The sequence below is a fragment of the Echinops telfairi genome, unplaced genomic scaffold (assembly GCF_000313985.2).
Source record: "Echinops telfairi isolate 266 unplaced genomic scaffold, ASM31398v2 ScPeMD7_6;HRSCAF=24_0, whole genome shotgun sequence".
NCBI classification, from domain to species: domain Eukaryota; kingdom Metazoa; phylum Chordata; class Mammalia; order Afrosoricida; family Tenrecidae; genus Echinops; species Echinops telfairi.
The window spans coordinates 23740585-23759620 of record NW_022103902.1 but is presented as its reverse complement, the minus strand read 5'-3'; the positions used below and the strand labels follow the sequence as shown (position 1 = coordinate 23759620).

Here is a 19036-nt window from a genome sequence, read left to right as displayed (position 1 = left end):
ATAACTAATATTGATACTGCTATGAATCAGGTGACCCCTATGAAAGGGTTGTTTGAACCCTCAAAGGGGTCAGGACCCACAGTTGAGAACTGTTGACATAGAGAATATAGGAGATTGAAGAATAAATGTGTTTCTGTTATGTTAAGATAATGTAGAAGGAATCATAATTAATTGTACATGACTCAATTTTTATTTATCAATTCATGTCATCAGGTGAAGTATCATTTTATTATAAAAAGGCTATTTCTGAAATAGGCACATAAATTGCTAAAAGTATTAAATTTCTAAAAATATGTTTCATTAGCTATTTATTTTCACCTGGATTGATCTTATCACCAGTCATCTCATACATTTTCTTTAAAAGCATGCTTTAGATACTCAACCATAAAACTAAGCCATGGGATCTAAGCAGAGCTGAGAAATATTCATGGATTTTTCCCAATGGTGAAAGCAGAAAATGGAAAAATGAGGAGCATGAAAGAGAGAAGACAGGATCAGAAAGGTAGGATGAAAGTAAATTAAGAAAATGTGTATAATGTACTATGAGGAAGAACTATTCAACATTTTTGTGATTGCATCTCTGATACCTTTCCAGGACAACTAATTCTTTGGTATTATACAAAGACTAAAGGTCACAAAACCACCGATGATTCCTCAAATGTTAAGGTAAGCATCGGTCTGTATTTCGTTTTCTTAACACTTACTGAAATACACCTTATTTTGAGTGACTGAATTTCAACTGTTTCTGGTAGTAACACAAAAACAAATTAAAAGGCTGTGAAGATGGGCACCAACCTTTGCTAGAGAAGCTGTTGCCGTTTGATCTACTGTCAGTGAAATATAGGACCTCATGCGATTGTCTTGCCTTGTGAATAATGAGAAAGATGACAACTAATCAATGTTCCATGTGATCTAGCTTGTTAAAGGCCAGATATAGATATCAAATTACTAATATAAATACAATAAAGTTCAGCAGCAGCAAAAGCTTGCCAATTGCAAAATGCAATCACTAAGTAAGGCATTGGTCTCCTACTCAATTGCTACTGAGTTCTATATATTTATATATATCATTAGATTACAATCTAATTAGATTATATATTGCTATAATCCTCATAGCTGGACTGATCAGTAACATCATGATAAATGGAGAAAAGATGGAAGTTGCCATGGATTTATCTTGTTTGGCTCCACAATCAATGCTCATGGAAGCAACGGTCAAAAAAACCAAATGACATATTGCTTTGTGTAGATCTGCTATATAAGACATCTTTACAGTGTTGACGAACAAGAGATCACCTAGAGGACTAAGGTGCACCTGACACAACTCATGGTATTTTAAGTCACCTTATATGCATATGAAAGTTAGGTGTTGAATAAAGAAGACCAGAGAAAAATTGATGCATTTGATATATGATACGGGTATAGAATATCAAAAGGACAGACTGTCACAATGTTGTATTTGCACCTGCAGCTGTCAGTCTCCAAGGGCTTTCAGATCAGCTCTGGGAAACTTGATTAGGACAGAAGATTTAAGCCAGCAGACAGACTGATATCACCCTAGCATTTTCCTGCAATCATCGTCCTGGGTCATGAGACAGCTGAACAGAGCCTCTGACAGCAGTTACTACAAGAGCCACAAGCCAATTGCAACTGGAGATGGGTGGAAGGTGGGTTCAAGACAGGAGTTACAGTTGAGCCTTAGTGGGTGCAAACACAACTCACTGGAGCAAACCCTCAGAGACATATATATATAGTCTGAGGGACCTTATGTGGAACATACCTATACTTTTGTAGTTGAACATGAATTGAATACCGGTAACTTTTTGATATATAACACTGTAAAGAAAAAAAACCCCTCAAAAGTCCAAGAAAGATTTGAAGAATTGATGCTATGTAAGACAGAGTCTTGGTGGTGCTGTCTGGGAAGGGTCGGAGTGCTAACTGCAAGGTTATCAGTTGAAAACCATCAGCTTCCCCGTAGAGGAAAGATGAGGTTGTCTGTTCCTATAAAGATTTACACCCTCAAAAACTCTTACTGTGTCGATAAGAGTTTGAACAGGTTTGATGGCAGGGGATTAAACTTTAGAAATAGCATTAATTAAAATGAAGACCAAGAAAATATCTTTTCAGGATTGTGATTAGGCTGGGGATTCAAAAGGTTCGTGGAAAAATGGAATGTTAAAAAAAGGGATTTTTCCATGAACTTTATGAAATACCTTTTTATTCTGAACGACATCATCTCCATGATTTATGCCTTTCCTTCAGTTCCGTGGTCATTCTCTTATTGTCCATTTTCAAGACATCAGCCAGGCTGCTGAATCTCCCACACCTTCTCCCCGGTCCTCGCCATCAAGTCTTCCAATCCCCCACCGTACCCCATTACAAGAATACCCTCTGAACTTCTAGGTTATTTCACATCTGGAGCTCAAGAAACCTCAGCTTTCTTTCCTACCCTCTATAAATGAAACACACTTTATACACCAGCTACCAGTGGCCCAAGGAAGCAGACAAGTGACTCAAATATAATGGGATGGGTATTCCCGCAGAGGTTTAAACCTAAGAAAAGGAGAAAGCAAAATAAAGGAAGTAGACACTAACCACGAATAGAGCAGGAATTAAAAGGAAAAACAAACAGTGGTAAAGGCCAATATAGGGGGTGTTTGTCTCCCTTGTCTTCTCATCAAACTGTCCTCTGACACAGTGATTAGTGTTCAACTGTGTGGTAGTTACATAATCTGGTGTCAATTTGAGGATTAAGAGGTAGGGGTGGAGTCTAGCCTAACAGTCAGGACACAACCAATGAGGCCTCTATGTGGGCATAGCCTTCTCCTGAGGATTCTGGGAGCTCCTGTTTTCCTCCTTGGAGGCAGGAGACACACGCTCTCCCTCAGCTCACTCCCTGTGAGACATCCCTGTGGAGAAGACACATGGAGAGAGGCAGATGGAGTCGGAGAAGCCACGTGGAGAGCCCTGCCAGCACTGAGATGCTTACAACGCCACTGGATCCACAAGACTTCCCATCCACTGACCTGTGATCTTCCTGCATTCGGCGTCATCACATGTGTTCATGAGTTGGAAGAGGACTTAAGAGATTGATGTTGGACATATGGGCTAATATCAGGCTTATGGACTTGAGCTGGAACGTTTTCTCAATATTCAATTGCTGTTTTATATAAAGCTCTTCCTTATACCCATATGAGTGTCTATGGATTTGTTTATCTAGTCAACCCAGACTAACACAAACTGCTAACCAAAAGGTTGGTGGTGTGAATTCCTGGGAGAAAGATGATGGGCAGCTTCTTTTTGTAAAGATTTACAAACTTGGGAGACAGAAGGGGAGGGCAGTTTTACTCTTTCCTCTAAGGTTGCTATGAATTGGAATTGACTCCTGGAAGCAGGTTTTGTTTGGGGTGGTCATCTCATTATTTATTTATTTTAATCTATTGCTCTTTGAACAGAGCAGTATCTATTCGCACATCAATTGGTGACTTTCATAGCAGTTGGCTGCAACTGTGTCTTTATTGCTTCTGGCCAACAGCCTGGGCACCCAACAGCCACATGTTATGAGTCATTTTCTGAATCAGTGACTTAAGATTCACCTCAGATGTCATCTTCCATAAAGCTTTCCTCAGACATCTCCGGTTACAATGATTATCCCTCTGAGTAGTCTTATGGGGGTAAGGGAAAAAGTATTGCTCCCGGAAGTCCAGTTCATGCACTGAGTTTACTTCAAGCAAAACATATTTAAACATGTCTTTCCAAACAGCAGAGAAAGACAAGATATGACAGCGTAACATTTCCCTTACTCTCATTAGGATGCCTTAAAAAATTCCCAATCATAAGAGTTCTTTGGTGGGATTCTACTTGACCAGGAAAGTTGAGAGAGCAGCTCAGAAGATTACAGAAATTGTTACAAACATGGAAGAAGGGGCTTCGAACAAGTGAGGGGAAAGACTCCATTAGCTTCAAGTCCATGTTTGCATGAACCTTCTGAAAGCCCTCATACCTGTGATCCGTATGTAAACCGGGATAAGAATGAACGTATTATTCAGATAAGCCAAGCTATTTTGATAGTTTACATATTTCTATGTAAAAAATAACTTGGAAAAAGAAATCTGTATGAATTCTATATTTTTAAGGGCCATCAAAGTCCAGTCAAAATAAATGCTGACTTGGAAATTAGATATTACATTTAGAATTGTTAAAACAGAAAATAAAAATATTAAGCATATTTTACCCAGCCAGTGTGTTAGAAAAGATAGAATCAAACTATTGATCTCTTTTTGCTTGAAAATTAACAGGGGCAGGGAGGGGGGGCACAACTTGTGAAATGTGTGTAAAAGCATAAGGAAACTGGCCACATTCAAAGGCCCTCGGAGGAAAATGTGTAGCTTAAAATGGTTTGGTTACAGAGTATGCATTGACTTGAACTTCTGTTATTGTTCCAGCCTCTAAATCTCCATCAAAGCTGATGATTAAAGTTCTACCCACTGGCCAGGTCCTTACAATTATCCCATTGTGAGGGAGCTCTACAGTGGGCGCCCTGCTATGGCCAGACATAAAGTCATTAGAGAGCTTCGAGGGATGATGAAGAAGGTTATTTTAATTCCCTTTTCAGCCCTTCTCCAGAGTGGCTCTTTAGTTCACAGAGCTGTGGGTACTTGCTTTCAAACTAACAAGCAATATTATAAATGGAGAATGCATTATCATGATTGCAGACAATCTAAAGCACTTGAGGGCCAAGGATTCCAGGTCCTCCATATGTGCTGTTTGGTGTTTATCAGCTAAAAATACATCGATGGTTCAAACAATCAAAGGGGGTCGAATAAGGTGGGGGGAGGTGTAGCAATGAAGGAGGTGGGAGTTAGGCAGGGAAAATATAACAAGAGAACACAGAATAAGGACAGAAATCCTTGCAATTGTGTTAGTATATAAATATATAGATATATTCTTACCCATTTTCTTGCTGTTCTACTGCATAGTGTTCCAGCTCTGAGCCTGGAAGGGGTTGGACAGGGGGAGGAGGTAGTGGCACATTGGCCCAGGTCGATCCATTGTTTTTCTGTGGTTTGGAAGAGTTTTTATTTTTCTTCTTTTTCCCACCTTTCCCACCTGAAAGTAATAACACTTGTATTCAGAGATGCAGAACACCAAGCAGGGTACATCTGATGGGAAGATGTATTTTTGTTTTCAAAGCACCAGAATCAGAATGCTATGTTGTTAACAGCTATAAAAAATACGATGATATAATCAGTACAACATTTATATAAATCTTTCAAAAAGATATTATTTTTCCTTTTAAAACATGAGGAGAGCATAGCTGAATAAACCCAAAACATGGCTGCGGTATCGAAAGCACACTTATTGATTTATTCATGTTTGCTGTGCCCACGTTTTCATTGTTAGATGAAATAATGGGCCATAACAAATTCTTTGAAATGTCAGATTTCAGTGCATTTATAATGCTTTTTTGCATAATCTCTCTCAGTGGAAAATGCAATGTCTAAGGAGGTAGCCTAAACTTTTCCATTAGAATTTACTCAATTTAATTAATCCAGGAGAGTAACATTTCCTCTCAAATGTAACTGATAAAAATCAATCAACCACAATCTGGAAGCTAGTTGTAAATCTTTCACAATTTTATGTTTTATAGACTTTCTAATTAATGCATGCACAATTATTTTTGCATATAGTGAGAACAGTTCCTCATCGATTCAAGCATAACATATCATAAGACTCTGAAAGGAAGTCAATGATATACAGTAAGCAGTTTTAATACTGCTGTAACACAAGTTAATTTATGCACAAAACACTAGTAAAAAACCCTGCAGAATGTATGCCATGTCTAAGCTGACAACGAATGTATTGATACATAAATTTAACAGTAAGCAGATAGGGGTGATGCTAACAACAATAAGCCAGGACCACAGTTGGATACAACTTGGTCTCTGGATTGGAAGGCCAGCTCCTCTAACTTGATAGGTCACTTGTGAACTATCACCTCAATTTCCACATACCTGAGACAGGTGTTACAGAGTTCCTACTTATTGGAATTATTTTGAGGCTTAAAAGAGATGCTGCAAGTGAAATCTCAGCATGTAAGGAAGCTTTGTAAATCCAAGTCATTACCACTCTTTCCCTTTTCCTCTGCCTCACAGCGCCCCCAGCCCCCAACAGTTGTCTTAAGTCTTCTCCATGTCCAATTCCTCCAGACCAAACAAGAATCCCAGAAATAGCTTTACTGGGAATAATAATACTAAATGTGCTTAAAGATAAGTCTTCAGTTTTATGTGTATCGTTGTCATTGTTAGCTGCTGTTGAGTTTGACTTGACTCACAGTGAACCCATGCATAATGGTACAAAGAACTGCTGGTTCTCTTCTATCCCCTTGTAATCAATAGAGTTTACTACTTCATCTCTCCCTATCACTGCTATAGAGTGTATTCAGAGTTACAGATACCCTTTAGGACAGAATAGAACTACACCTCTGGATTTCTGAGAAAGTAACTATGAGAGTAGAAGCCACGTCTTTCTCCAGTGGAAAGTCTGGTGGTTTCAAATGGTTGACCTAGCAGATTTTAGCCCAATGCATAACCATTTAAATGCCTCAAGATTTTGTTTTCTGATGATATATAAAAAGTTATTAAAAAACAAGGACTTTTTATTAAATATGACTCAATGACTCTTGTGGGATGAACTGTGAACTGAATACACATATGTCCTCTGTACTGTGCCCCTAGTTGTATCTTCTTTCTTCTCTTCATATTTATGTATATAACATGGTTTCCACTTTCCACAGAACTTTTATAAATAGTTCATAATCACCATCATAACTAAGTGACAAATACCTTTTAAAATCTCTATTTGAGAACATCACACATGAAGAAACCAAAGATCATTAAAAAGACAAGAAAGAAGGAAAAGGCCAATACGAATGTCATAGGAGACTCTGAAACTTGATCTTTCATGTGGAGTAGCTAAAACAAATGGAAGCCATTGTGTAAGAGAGTTGAGCAGAAACTTTGAGAGGGCAGTTCAAGAAGACAGAGGAGAGTGTTAAAATAAAATGAGTAGGGACCTGGAATTAAGAAGCCAAAAGAGAAGAATATCTCAAGAAGAAAGAAATAAAGAATGCAAGCCTTGAGTTGAAATAGAGAAGGATTCCATGATAAAATATTGCATTATGCAAGAAACACCAAAAGAAAATGGAAGGAACACATAGAGTCACTGCATCCAAAAAATTGATCAACCAACAACCATTTCAGGAGGTAGCCAACTATGTAAAATTAATGTTATTGAAGGAAGAAATTCAAGTTGCATAAGCTTGAATGATGGCATATGAAAAAAACCAGGCTCCAGGAATTGACAAATTACCAATGGAAATGTTTCAATGAGCTGATGAAACACTGGAAGCACCCACTCATTTATGGCAGGGAATTTAGAAGGTAGCTGCCTGGCCAATCAAATGGAAGAGATCGACCGCTGTGCTCATTGCAAAGTAAGGCATCCCAACAGAATATGCAGATTGTTGAACAATACAAAACATATCTCATGCGAGTGAAACTGTGCTGGAAATAATTTTCAAAAATGATTGCTGCAAAGAGAACTGCCAGAAATTCAGGCCAGATTCCAGAGGATTGGCTAACGTCCGGTGTATCTTGGCTGAGAGCAGAAAATAACCGAGAGATATTTACTTGTATTTTCTCAACTGTAGGCAAAGACAACTGATTCTGTGGATCATACAAACTACAATCCTAGAATACAACACTGTACTCACAGATGACACAAGTATAGATCAAGAGGTAGACATATGGAAGAGGGGGGAGGGAATGAGGGTTTAAACTGCATGGTTTAAAATCAGGAAAGGCATGTGTCAGGGTGATATCTTGTCACCATATTTATTCAACTTGTATGCTGGACAAAAAATTTTAAAAACTAGACTATATAAAGACGAATGCAACATCAGGCCTGATGAAAGGGTGATTAGCACCTTTCCATAGGTGGCTGTCAAAACCGTGCTGGTTGAAAACAAAGAGGATGTAAAGCCCTTGCTGGTGAAGATCAGACTGTAGCCTTCAGTATGGATCGCAACTCAATGTAAAGAACCCCAAATCCTCATAACTAGACCAACAGACAGAAGCACGATAGACAGAGAACATACTGAAGCTGTGAAGGGTTTCATTTTCCTCCTCTCCACACTCAGTGCTCGTGGAAGCAGTCGGCAAGAACCACTGGGCAAATCTGTTGCATAAGGGCCACTTCGAAGTGTTACAGAACAAGAATGTCATTTTGAGGACTCAGGTTCACCTAATCCAAGTCATGGTTTTTTTGTTTGTTTGTTTTTCCATTGCCTCATAGGAACATAAAAGTTGGACTATGAATAAAGAATCATAATTGACGCATTTGAGTTATAGTATTATTCAAGAATACTGAAGGTGCCATGAACTGCTGCTAGAACAAACACATCTGTCTTGAAAGAAGTCCACCCAGCATGCTCCCTAGAATCTAGGATGGCAGCACTTTATAACACGTAGGTTGGACATGTTATCGGGAGAGACCAATCTCTGAAAAAAGACATCATAGTGGGTAGAAGGTCAGTGACAAAGAGGAGGCGCATGAAGGAGATGGATTTACATAGTATATGCAACATTGGGCTTCCACATAACAATGATCGTGAGGCTGGCCCAGGCCTGGGTAGTGTTTCAATCTGTTGTACATAGGGGAAATCTATGAGTGGAAACTGAGTTATGTACCTAAGCACAACAACATTAGGCTGAGGAAAGAACTGAGGACATTTCTGGGTACTGAGTGAATCAGATATAGTCACCCAGAAAAGAAAGACAAATCAGAGCACAGAACCTTTACTGGAAACGATCATTTCTAGCACCCTGGATCCTACTCTGCTGAAGTTCTTGCCCAAGTTCAAGAAAGCAATTCCCTAGTTTGTTTGGAGTCTTGAGTGACACAAACAGGGAAGTGCAGAACTCTTAGCTTTAAAGGTTGACAATTCACACCTGCACAAAGGTGCCTTAGAAGGCAGGTCTCATTCTGAAATCTTATACTTTTGAAAGTCCTATGGACTCATGTACCATGAGTCAGAATTGGTTCCATGAACTTATAACACTTCATGTAATGACAATAGTTGTAATACGTTGTTTGGGAATCTTGCTGATAAGTGCAGATAATTCATGAGATTTTTACAGCCAGTATCTATTATCCACTGTTTGGGGGATAATTTCTGCTATCGCACTTTGGGTAGTCTTGTCTGAGCTAGCTATGAACATGCTCTGTCTTCTTGAACAATGAGCTAAGTGGTACACCCACAGTTCAGTTCTATACTTAGAACTTGAATCTTGAGTCCACTTGAATTATACCCTGTTGCTGTTATGTGTAACCAAGGAAACTTCAGTGATTCAAGGTGAGAATTTCCTGTATCATGTTTTAGGGAAACATATGCTTGGTGGCATGCAAAAATATTTTATCCATCTTTATTTAACTCAAAATGTAACTATTTTAATTTTACCTTAGTTTAGTCTTAACTAAATTATTTGTGTAGACAATTATATAAACAATTCATTTCAAAATTAAGCTTATAGTATATTCTTTTAAAAGGGGGTGCATTAACATATTTTGCTCGTGTTACTGATATATGTACATCCTTATGTGTGCATTAATACCTGTATCTATGTATCTATAGATGTCTATAAACCACCAAGTGAAGCTATAGAGATTGAGTCCATTACAATTTATGGTGACTCTGTAAAACGGATTTGAATTGCTCAATAAGCGCTCCATGTCTGGATGTTGTTACTGAAGCAGACTGCCACATTTTCTCCTCTGGAGCCTCTGGTAAGTTCAAACTACCATTCTTTTAGTTAGCAACTTAACCGTCGTGACTCTGTAGTTATCTATGTACTCATATAGTTATGATAGGTAGTATTGTAGATACTATATTAAAACACTGCCATTTTCTTTGATAATTTTAGGTTGCTTTTTAGCAAAAGTATTCAGATATTAGGTGTTCAATTAGTTATAAATATGTTTTGAAGAGGGTTATTTCATTAAAAATTTTTGGAATTACCAATTACTTTAATCACTGTACTTATTTTAAATGTATTTAATCACTACAAATTGAGAAAATATTTATGACATATTTAGCTCTCTACAATACAGTGGTTTAATCTTAAATTTGAAAGAATACCTATCATTATGAGAATAAATGAAACTCTTTAATAGTACATTCAATTGTTCTATATTAAAATGAATAGTCACTTCACTCTTACTTAAAGAACACTTTCTATCACTAGTTTAAAATATTTTTTATACTTAAATGTAGATAAAGTAGTTAGTATAAGCAACAATTTATACATATGACAGGATACAAATTTTCATGTAAAAATGTAATTAAAAGATAAGAGATTATTTCCATGTGCTTTTGATATATACATGTGGATATATATATCCCACATAAGTGCCACTTAGTAGACTAATGCATTCAAAAAATAGCAAACACTATTGTGAATCATGTATGGTCTACATACAATTTCTCAAAAGATGACGTTTGAAACTAAGTGACAATTAGTGCATACTGAATACATAAAAAACAAGCATAGAAAATCTCACATCATCCATAGGTGAGATAGATGGGTTTCTTTGCATATTTTGCTTGACATTACATATCACAAGAGATATAAATAGGAAAAAACTTAAGTTGCTTTTTAAGTATTCAAAACAATGTGAGACTCATTATCAATAAATGACAGTATAAATGACATATAAGGTTACTTAAAAAGGTGCCCTATGTTATTAAGACAATTTGAATTCATAACAGATGCTTCAAATGTTTTAGAATATATAATGCACTGAATCCTACCAGCAGGTAGGAAGAACACATGGCTCATTTTGGAAGGAAGAAGAGCATTAACATTTTCAAACTAAGAAAGTCCTATCTCCTGAGGAAAAGTAATTTATTAAATGTTACCATAATTATCTAAAAGAATTAACTCCTTACATCCTTACACATGGTAACATGTCATACCACAATGTACTATCATATTGATTAAGAATTTGTAGTTTAAAAAAATCACTCCCAACACAAACAAATAGCATTTCATTAAGCTGGACATATACAGCAAATAGGGTTAAGGAATCAATTAGAAATGTGCAGCCAAAGTACTCAGCCACAGAATGTGAGAGTTATTATGGCTGGTAGCGCCTCGCTGACAACCTCTTAATTGTTTGCCTGAGAATGTCTGGGCCTGTACAATGCCACTGAATTTCATTGTGATAGGTATATATTTCTGTGCAATAATATCTTTTTCGCCATATGTTCTATACAATGCTTACATGATAAATCGTTGCCTTGGCTATAATTTACAGCACAAAATTGATCAGTTTCAAAGATTGCATGTGTCTTAAAATTAAAATTTAATAATAATGTACCATATTAATATATTCTTATTTGGCACGGTATCGGTACCTCACAGTAAATAATATCATTAAATGATAATGAATCCTGATACATAGTCAATTGCAAAACAGAAAAGCCTAGAATTAGGGAATCGTATCACTGGAAAAGTAGTAGTATGAGAACTCTCCGAAATCATTTCAGTTGTAGCGCAATGCATCCTTTGGTGTCCGTGTCACAGAACTTACTTGCGATCTTGTGCTTATTTTTACTTTCTGATGACGCTTACAGAGGATTCACGTCTGCCAACCTGTTCCCCGCTTCGTTGACTAGTATGTAGGATTCATTCAGGACTTCATTCATGTGAAACAATACGGTAGCGTATCCCTTTCTAAAGGCATGCTTGCATACATACGGGAGATGACTAGTATACTTCCCGCAACAAAGCAGCATTTCATGAGTATCAACTGCTAATTTCAGTTAAAAGATAAATGCCTGACAGTGAGTTGGGATTCAGTATTTCTTCAGGGTTGTTAGAAACACAGGTCCTATGTTGATGACAAACAAATATTCTCCTTACTGTAATGAGACCAACCTGAGAGGCTGCCACTCCTTTCTGAGCTGTTGTGAGAGCTGGTGGTGCTGAAATCCTGTGACTGGTTGTGTGGCATTCTATTAGACAATCCCTCAGCCAATCGGTAGTCAGGGATGTAAAGTAAGGCTAAGGGTTAAAGGGCAGAGGTCATAGTGGCATCATGTGATTAGTTCACAGCACAAGCCCATGCAGACATGCAGTTAGCAACTCAGAAGCGGATGTCCTGGGAGAGAGGAGGGATGTGTTAACTACCCTGTCCTAATGGAAGTAGAGATGGAGTGCTGACCACTACAGTGAAAAAGAGCTACAAGCATGAAACTGACTGGTATTGGTGTGTGGTGGTTGAGGAGGGAGGTGACAGTGGTGACGGTGGTGGTGGAGGTGGCGGTGGGTAGGGATTGTGCAAGGTATTGAATACATGCCGGTTTGATCTTTTTAGTTTAAGTAGCGAACCTGGTAATGAGTCACTGTCCAACAACAATTACTAATTTCTATCACATGCACAAATGACATGGAGATAACTCCTGGAGAAACAAGACCGGGACTTACCATTGTTGCCTTTGTTCTGATCAGGTAAAGAATAACCAAATCCCATCAGATCTGTTTTTTGCTGAATTGAGCTTTTCCATTGAGGATCGGGCAGATCGACAGCCAGTTCATGAATGCTATTGGAATGCAAGATCTGTGTCGTGGCATACGGGGTCGCCTGTGTTATCTGGCTGGAACTGTTGTAAGTGGTTTTAGTGGTAAAGTCAATGCTGCTATAAATGGCTCCCTCCGAGAGCATTGTTGCTGTTTTATCCCCTGGGCCTGGAACTGGGGGCAGCACATCTGGGTGAACATAGGGAAATGAAATAATTTAACGATGCACAAGAAGCCCGACACGATCAGCAGTGAAGATGGAAAATAAATGCGTCATGTCACACGTTTGCATTTTAGCTGAGATGGCTTCATGAGCTGGCGAATGGGAGATGATGTACAACCATTCGCCAGGTCTTTGTGACAGGCAGGCCTACCACAAGTCCTTCATGTCTCACTGCTTGAAGCACTCCTTCGCCCACAAATAAGAGTGCTGGGGTATTTCCCTACTGAGTAATCTTTGAGTTCTTCATTCCAGTTTAAAGCCATGAAAACCATTAGCACTTTGCAGAAGCAACGATCAAGGTGAATCTGCACCTCCAGGAGGAAAACAGTTCTTTCCCCTTGACCCCAACAACATGCACTGTAACTGTTGAACAGAGGCAAGATTGCAGCATTATACTACCTTGACCGTGAGGTACACTTTTCGGGGTTTTAACTTATCAATAATCTGATTTGATTGCATAGCTCCACACTCTAGTGCAACTGATGTATTCAATGATATATTTTTTTCCCTTTGATAAGAAGGGAAACTTTAATGAACAAGTAATTTTCATAGTACAGCAGGATTTAACTTCGAAAAAGCAGTCTCAGTGATCAGGGAGTTTAATTTATGCTACCAACTCTTAAAAAGTGGAGAATTATAGTTTCAAGTTGTAATACAGCAAAAGTAAAATTAAACTTCAGGAACAACACTGAATATCAATCAGTCCATTTATCATTTTGGTACGCTGAATTATCTTCACACGGTGCTTTATAATGCCGAGCTGCCACCCCTCTCTTGAGCTTTTATTTTCCCTTTTCAGAAGAAAGATTAAACCTAAACACTTAAAAATATATATTAAATAACACAATTTACCATTTTAAAAAGTGAATTTCAGTATAGTTTACCAAACCTCATTTTGTAAAACTTAAAATCATCAGATCACTTGATCTTTTTTTCACGATAGGAAGTTTTTGAGTAATGGCAATATTAAAATGTTAAATAACCCATCAAATTACTGCAGTACAAGATGAACAAACAGAAGAGCCATTACCTTTAGCAAAAAGCAAAGGAGGAACTTGGCTCTTTTCCAATTGCTTTTTTACTCATTTTTTTTTTGCTAATTGCTTTTTTTCTAATTGCTTTTTACTAATTTTTTAGTTTATGGGTATAGCATTACTTGGAATATGAATTCTTATTCAACTAATTGTTTTTATATTCTAAAATATATGTTGTATTCTTAAACAATTATTACACAATTGCATAATGTATTTTGTACACTGTATATATCTTTGTGGCAATTTTGAAGTCTGAATTTCAAACTTGTTTCACAATTGTGGCTGTGCTTAATTGATCTAACTTCTAAATAGAAATAAGTATGGTAGTTAAACATATTCAAAGGCATAATGTTTCATTAAGATGTATAAGCATGTAAAACTGTTTTTAAGAATTTGACTACTTTCTTTCGTTTCTTGTTTTTAGCGACCTACTAATCACAATTTAACCTTGAAGAAGCACGGCTCATTCTCAATGGTTAGGCTGTTTCATTCTCCAAAACTTTTAGCTGTCTATCAAAATTGGTGAAAACAGAGCCCTTCTTCTAGGGGAGATTTCAGAGTTCATTTCTCCCCTTTTTTTTCTTTTTGCTGAAGAATCATAAGAGGAGAAAACATTTCTACAGCGTTGACTCTACCTTCCCGACACCTTGATTTGAGAGTCTCCACAGCGTTAGGTTTCAGACTGTGAGCTACTTCCATCACAAGCTTTTGATATGGCTGTGTGCTCAAAATGGAAAAAATGGGGGAAGCAGTCTAAGAAACTAGACCCACATAATTTTACTGTGAAATAACTACATTGATGACTCTAGAAGTAGAATCTCTTTCCCTGCTGGATAACATTATAGACAACCTTCACTTCAAAATGCTCCCATGCTAATATTTGGGCTGTATTTTGCCCTCAATATTAGTTCATCATTCACGCATTCCCCCAAATATCAAATTACACCTCAAATTCAAAATTTTTGGAGATTTTACATGACTATCTGAAAGTGGGTGCATATCTGATAACATGGAATCTATTACAGTAGTATGTGTTGCTTGGAATTATAAGATGACTTTCTTCCAAACAATTTGCACTGCCATCTTTAGTCAGGGATTTCCAATTTTCATTTTCTCCCAGCCCTCTCCAACCCAACTATGTCATGACAATAGGCCTTTGTTGACATTTGAGTCAGAAACTTTGGATTTATGTCAAGTTTTCCCTCCAGCTGCATTACTCAGGACTTATGGTACTTTTTTACCACCTTGATTCTGGACTCAAATTTTGTTGTTGTTGTTGTTGTTTTTTAATAATATCATTGCTTGAATAAATGATTGCCTCTTTCACTGTATCATACATTCAGGATAGGACAATATGGGATTCATAACTGCATTTCCTTAATTCTTCAACTTGTGCTTTGAGGAAAACAAGTACTTCCTGGTTAAATGCTGGGATGAAAATTGTGTTATTTAAAAAAAAATCATTTTATTGTGGGCTCCTACAACTCTTATCACAATCCATATATCCATCCATTGCATCAAGCACATCTGTACATTTGTTGCCCTCATCGTTCGCAAAACATTTGCTTTCTAGTTGAGCCTTTGGTATCAACTCCTCATTTATTCCCCTTCCCTCCCCCACCCTCCCTCCTTCACGAACCCTTGATAATTTATAAATTGTTATTATTTTCTCATGTCTTATACTGTCCAATATCTCCTGTCACCCACTTTTCTGTTGTCTGTCCCCCAGGGAGGGGCTTATATATAGATCATTGTGATCGGTTCCCCCTTTTCCCCCCACATTCCCCTTACCCTCTGGGTATCACTACTCTCATTATTGGACCTGAGAGTTTTATCTGTCCTGGATTCCCTGTGTTTCCAGCTCTGATCTGTACCAGTGTACATCCTCTGGTCTAGCTGGATTTGTAGCATAGAATTGGACTCATGATAGTGGGAGGAGGGGGAGGTAGCATTAAAGAACTAGAGGAAAGTTGTATGTTTCATCGGTGCTATACTGCACCTTTACTGGTTCGTCTCTTCCCCATGACCTTTCTGTAAGGGGGTTTCCAGTTGTCTACAGATGGGCTTTAGGTCTCCATTCCTCACTCCCCATCATTCCCAATGATATGGTTTTTTGTTCTTTGATGCCTGATACCTGATTCTATTGACACCTTGTAATCACACAGGCTGGTGTGCTTCTTCCATGGGGGCTTTGTTGTTTCTCAGCTAGATGGCTGCTTGTTTATCTTCAAGCCTTTAAGACCCCAGCTGCCACATCTTTTGATAGCCTGGCACCATCAGCTTTTTTCACCACATTTGCTTATGCACCCACTTTGTCTTTGGGATCAATGTTTTATAACTGGTATTCTCAGTATATCGTTTTTGAAAAATTTAGTAAGTTTATTATTCAATATATTACTTGAATTACATTTAAGCAAGGATTAGTATTCCAATAATAAAGGGGATAAGGTCCAAATTCTTTACTTCTAAATCAATATGGTAATATAGTCAGTCAGGTGAATCCCATTTCTAGGGCTGTAGAGCAGTGTATATGAAACAAAACAAAACAAGCAACAACAAAGCCTAATATGTAAAGCAAGGTATACCTGTATCAGACATCTATATTTACAAAATGTACATGTAAATAAACCTTGTTGTTGACCTTTAAAATGGAAGTACAATAATCAAGGCTATATATTAAAAAAATAAAGACAATGAAATAAAATGTATTAAAAATGTTAATATTTCAGGCACATACTAAATGAGCAAAATGCCTGTAATACTGTAAAAAAAGATACAATAATCCTTGAGAAACTTTTGTGTTGGCCTTGTTCTTCATTTGTCAAATATTTCATTTCATAAACATGATATAAAAATATTTTTAAAAACCTTGATAATCTAATCAGATTCTGGTGAATTTGGAAAGAGTCAGTGTACATATTAGAGTAGCCTTCTAAAAATAGTGTGGGGGGGCAAGAATCTCTGTATTTTGGCATTCATTTTTGGATATAAACATGCAAAGCTTTGCATTTCCCATTTATATATAATAAGTAAAACCTAGCTAGTTTTTAGTTGATAAAATGAATGGAAAAAGAACTCCCTTGAGAATATCAACTCGGGTAGAGGATGTGTTGATGAATACTCTTGTTTCCCAATGCAAGATGCTTCAGATGCAGATGGTCGCCATGGTAAAGAGATCGTCTGCGATCGCAGAGCTCATCGTCTGGTTCCCAAGAAATGCCTTGAGCAGGCACTGGCTGAGCGATGGGAAGATGCAGGCTGCAGAGTCACATCATTTATTTATCCTTCTCTCAATTACTCAACTAAGGCATACTAGGTAGTGACTGGACATGAAGTCCTATGCTAATCCCATATATAGAGTCATTCATTCATCATCAATACACAACTTCAAAGTATAAATATCCTTTTCCTTTATTTTACACCAAAAGAAGGAGAAGCTCACTATGGAGGCTTATACACTCATGATACTTACTCTTGTCACCTTCATTAATTATACTTTCAAGTGTAGAAATCTACTGTGGAATCATCCAAACTTGCCTGACTTACAGCAATAATCCACTAATCAGTACATGAATTTTACTAACTTTAATTATGAGTGAAAATACTTTCCATGTGACTTAAAAAAAAAATATCTGGGAAAGTGAAAATCAAACTAAATGCATCCCAATAAAACAACAGTTTGCCCAATTTACCTCCACGCCCGAAATTTGCAATCTCAGTTGGACCACTATTGCTATTGTTCACTGGCAAGCTTGTGGCTGGCCAGGAATCAGCAAGCCACGGATAACTGGGGTCACCAGCATTGAGAATTCCTGGACGGCTATAAAGGAAAGAAGGAGAAAAAAAATGAATGAAGGAAACTCAGTGAGGGATTTTAACACCTTTTGCATGTACTAAGAAGGTTAAGGAATAAGAAGATGTTAATTTGCTTCATCCTGGGGAACATATGGGGAGTCACAAGAATTAAGAGACTTCAGCAGTTCATTAATGTTAAAGATAGATCAACCCTGTCAATGGAATTAAAAGCATCCTTGCTTGGGATTCTGTGGAAATGAATTCAGTTGTCTGCTGGAAACTGGTAGCCGTCGCACAGAGGCGAGCAAGGTCCTGAAAAAAGGTCCTGATGACAAATTGCTACCTCAAGGGAATAATTGCTCAGAATGACTGCTCAGTATTAGCCTTTTCTAGGACTTTGGGCTATTGCTTCTTGAATTGTTGAAGTCCCAATATGTATTTGCCCCTGTAGGCTATAACCCTTGTAATGATCCCTCCTGCTTGATTTAGGGGTAAGAACTTGAGGGAAATTAATGAATAGTATTTATACTGTTCCATCAATAGCATATTTCAAAGTTGTCTATATTACAAACTATCAAGGGCATTATAAAGGTTTTTTTAAGGTAATAAAAGATCTGCTATGATCTGAGTGAGCATGTGAATAAAGTCTATGAGGAGAACTTCCTTCACATCATATTTAATAAAGAATTCCCATCTTTAATATAAAATACTGGATTCTGATTCCTTTCCAGATTATTAGCATACTTACAGAGAAATAGCAACATCTATAATCATTGTACTTTTGTTTTTCTTTAATAGACCCCTTCTGGTACAATCCCTAAGAGAAACATGTGTTTCTATGGAAACTGCAATGAGAAGATCTAACCTCTTTTTTTGCTACACCCACTAGCTCTCATTAGGCCTAATCTCTTTTTGCTAAAATATTGATTAAATGGGAGATTGGAACTTATTACCAAAGCCTAATTACAAACTCCATATTGGCAAAGGGAAAATAGATGAGGATATATGGGTTTGTTATCAGCTTTTATCAATTTCAATTGAGTATCCAAAGTTGTGGAATTCAGTCCTATCAATCTACAGCCTATTCATCATCCATGAATCATTTACTTTGTGATCGATTATGTGTAATTGTTCATTCACAGCAATTTAGGGAGAGCCAATAAGGAGCCTTAAACAACAGCAACTTCATTTGCTAATGTCTAATTAATGCAATAAACATCCTGCTAACAAATGAACACATTCCTTGTGATATTTACTACTAATTTCTTCAGGGGCATCTGGGAGATATGAAACATCTGGACTTGATTCCTCTAAAGTGCACAACAGATAGATCATTAAAC

General features: G+C 37.4%; 1 protein-coding gene across 11 annotated transcripts in view; it reads right to left on the bottom strand.

Moving 5' to 3' along the window:
* The window catches only part of ROBO2 (roundabout guidance receptor 2), a 1556064-nt gene that overhangs the window by 39680 nt on the left and 1497348 nt on the right, over nt 1-19036 (bottom strand). For 7 of the 11 annotated variants that reach the window (XM_045286134.1, XM_045286135.1, XM_045286138.1 and 4 more), the window contains 4 exons: nt 17594-17721; nt 12552-12833; nt 12003-12128; nt 4956-5112 (listed from right to left, as the gene is read on the bottom strand). In XM_045286134.1, the coding sequence (XP_045142069.1) occupies nt 4956-5112; nt 12003-12128; nt 12552-12833; nt 17594-17721 (693 nt within the window). The remainder of the gene's footprint in view (nt 1-4955; nt 5113-12002; nt 12129-12551; nt 12834-17593; nt 17722-19036) is intronic. The other 4 variants (XM_045286139.1, XM_045286140.1, XM_045286143.1 and 1 more) reach the window with 1 other exon arrangement.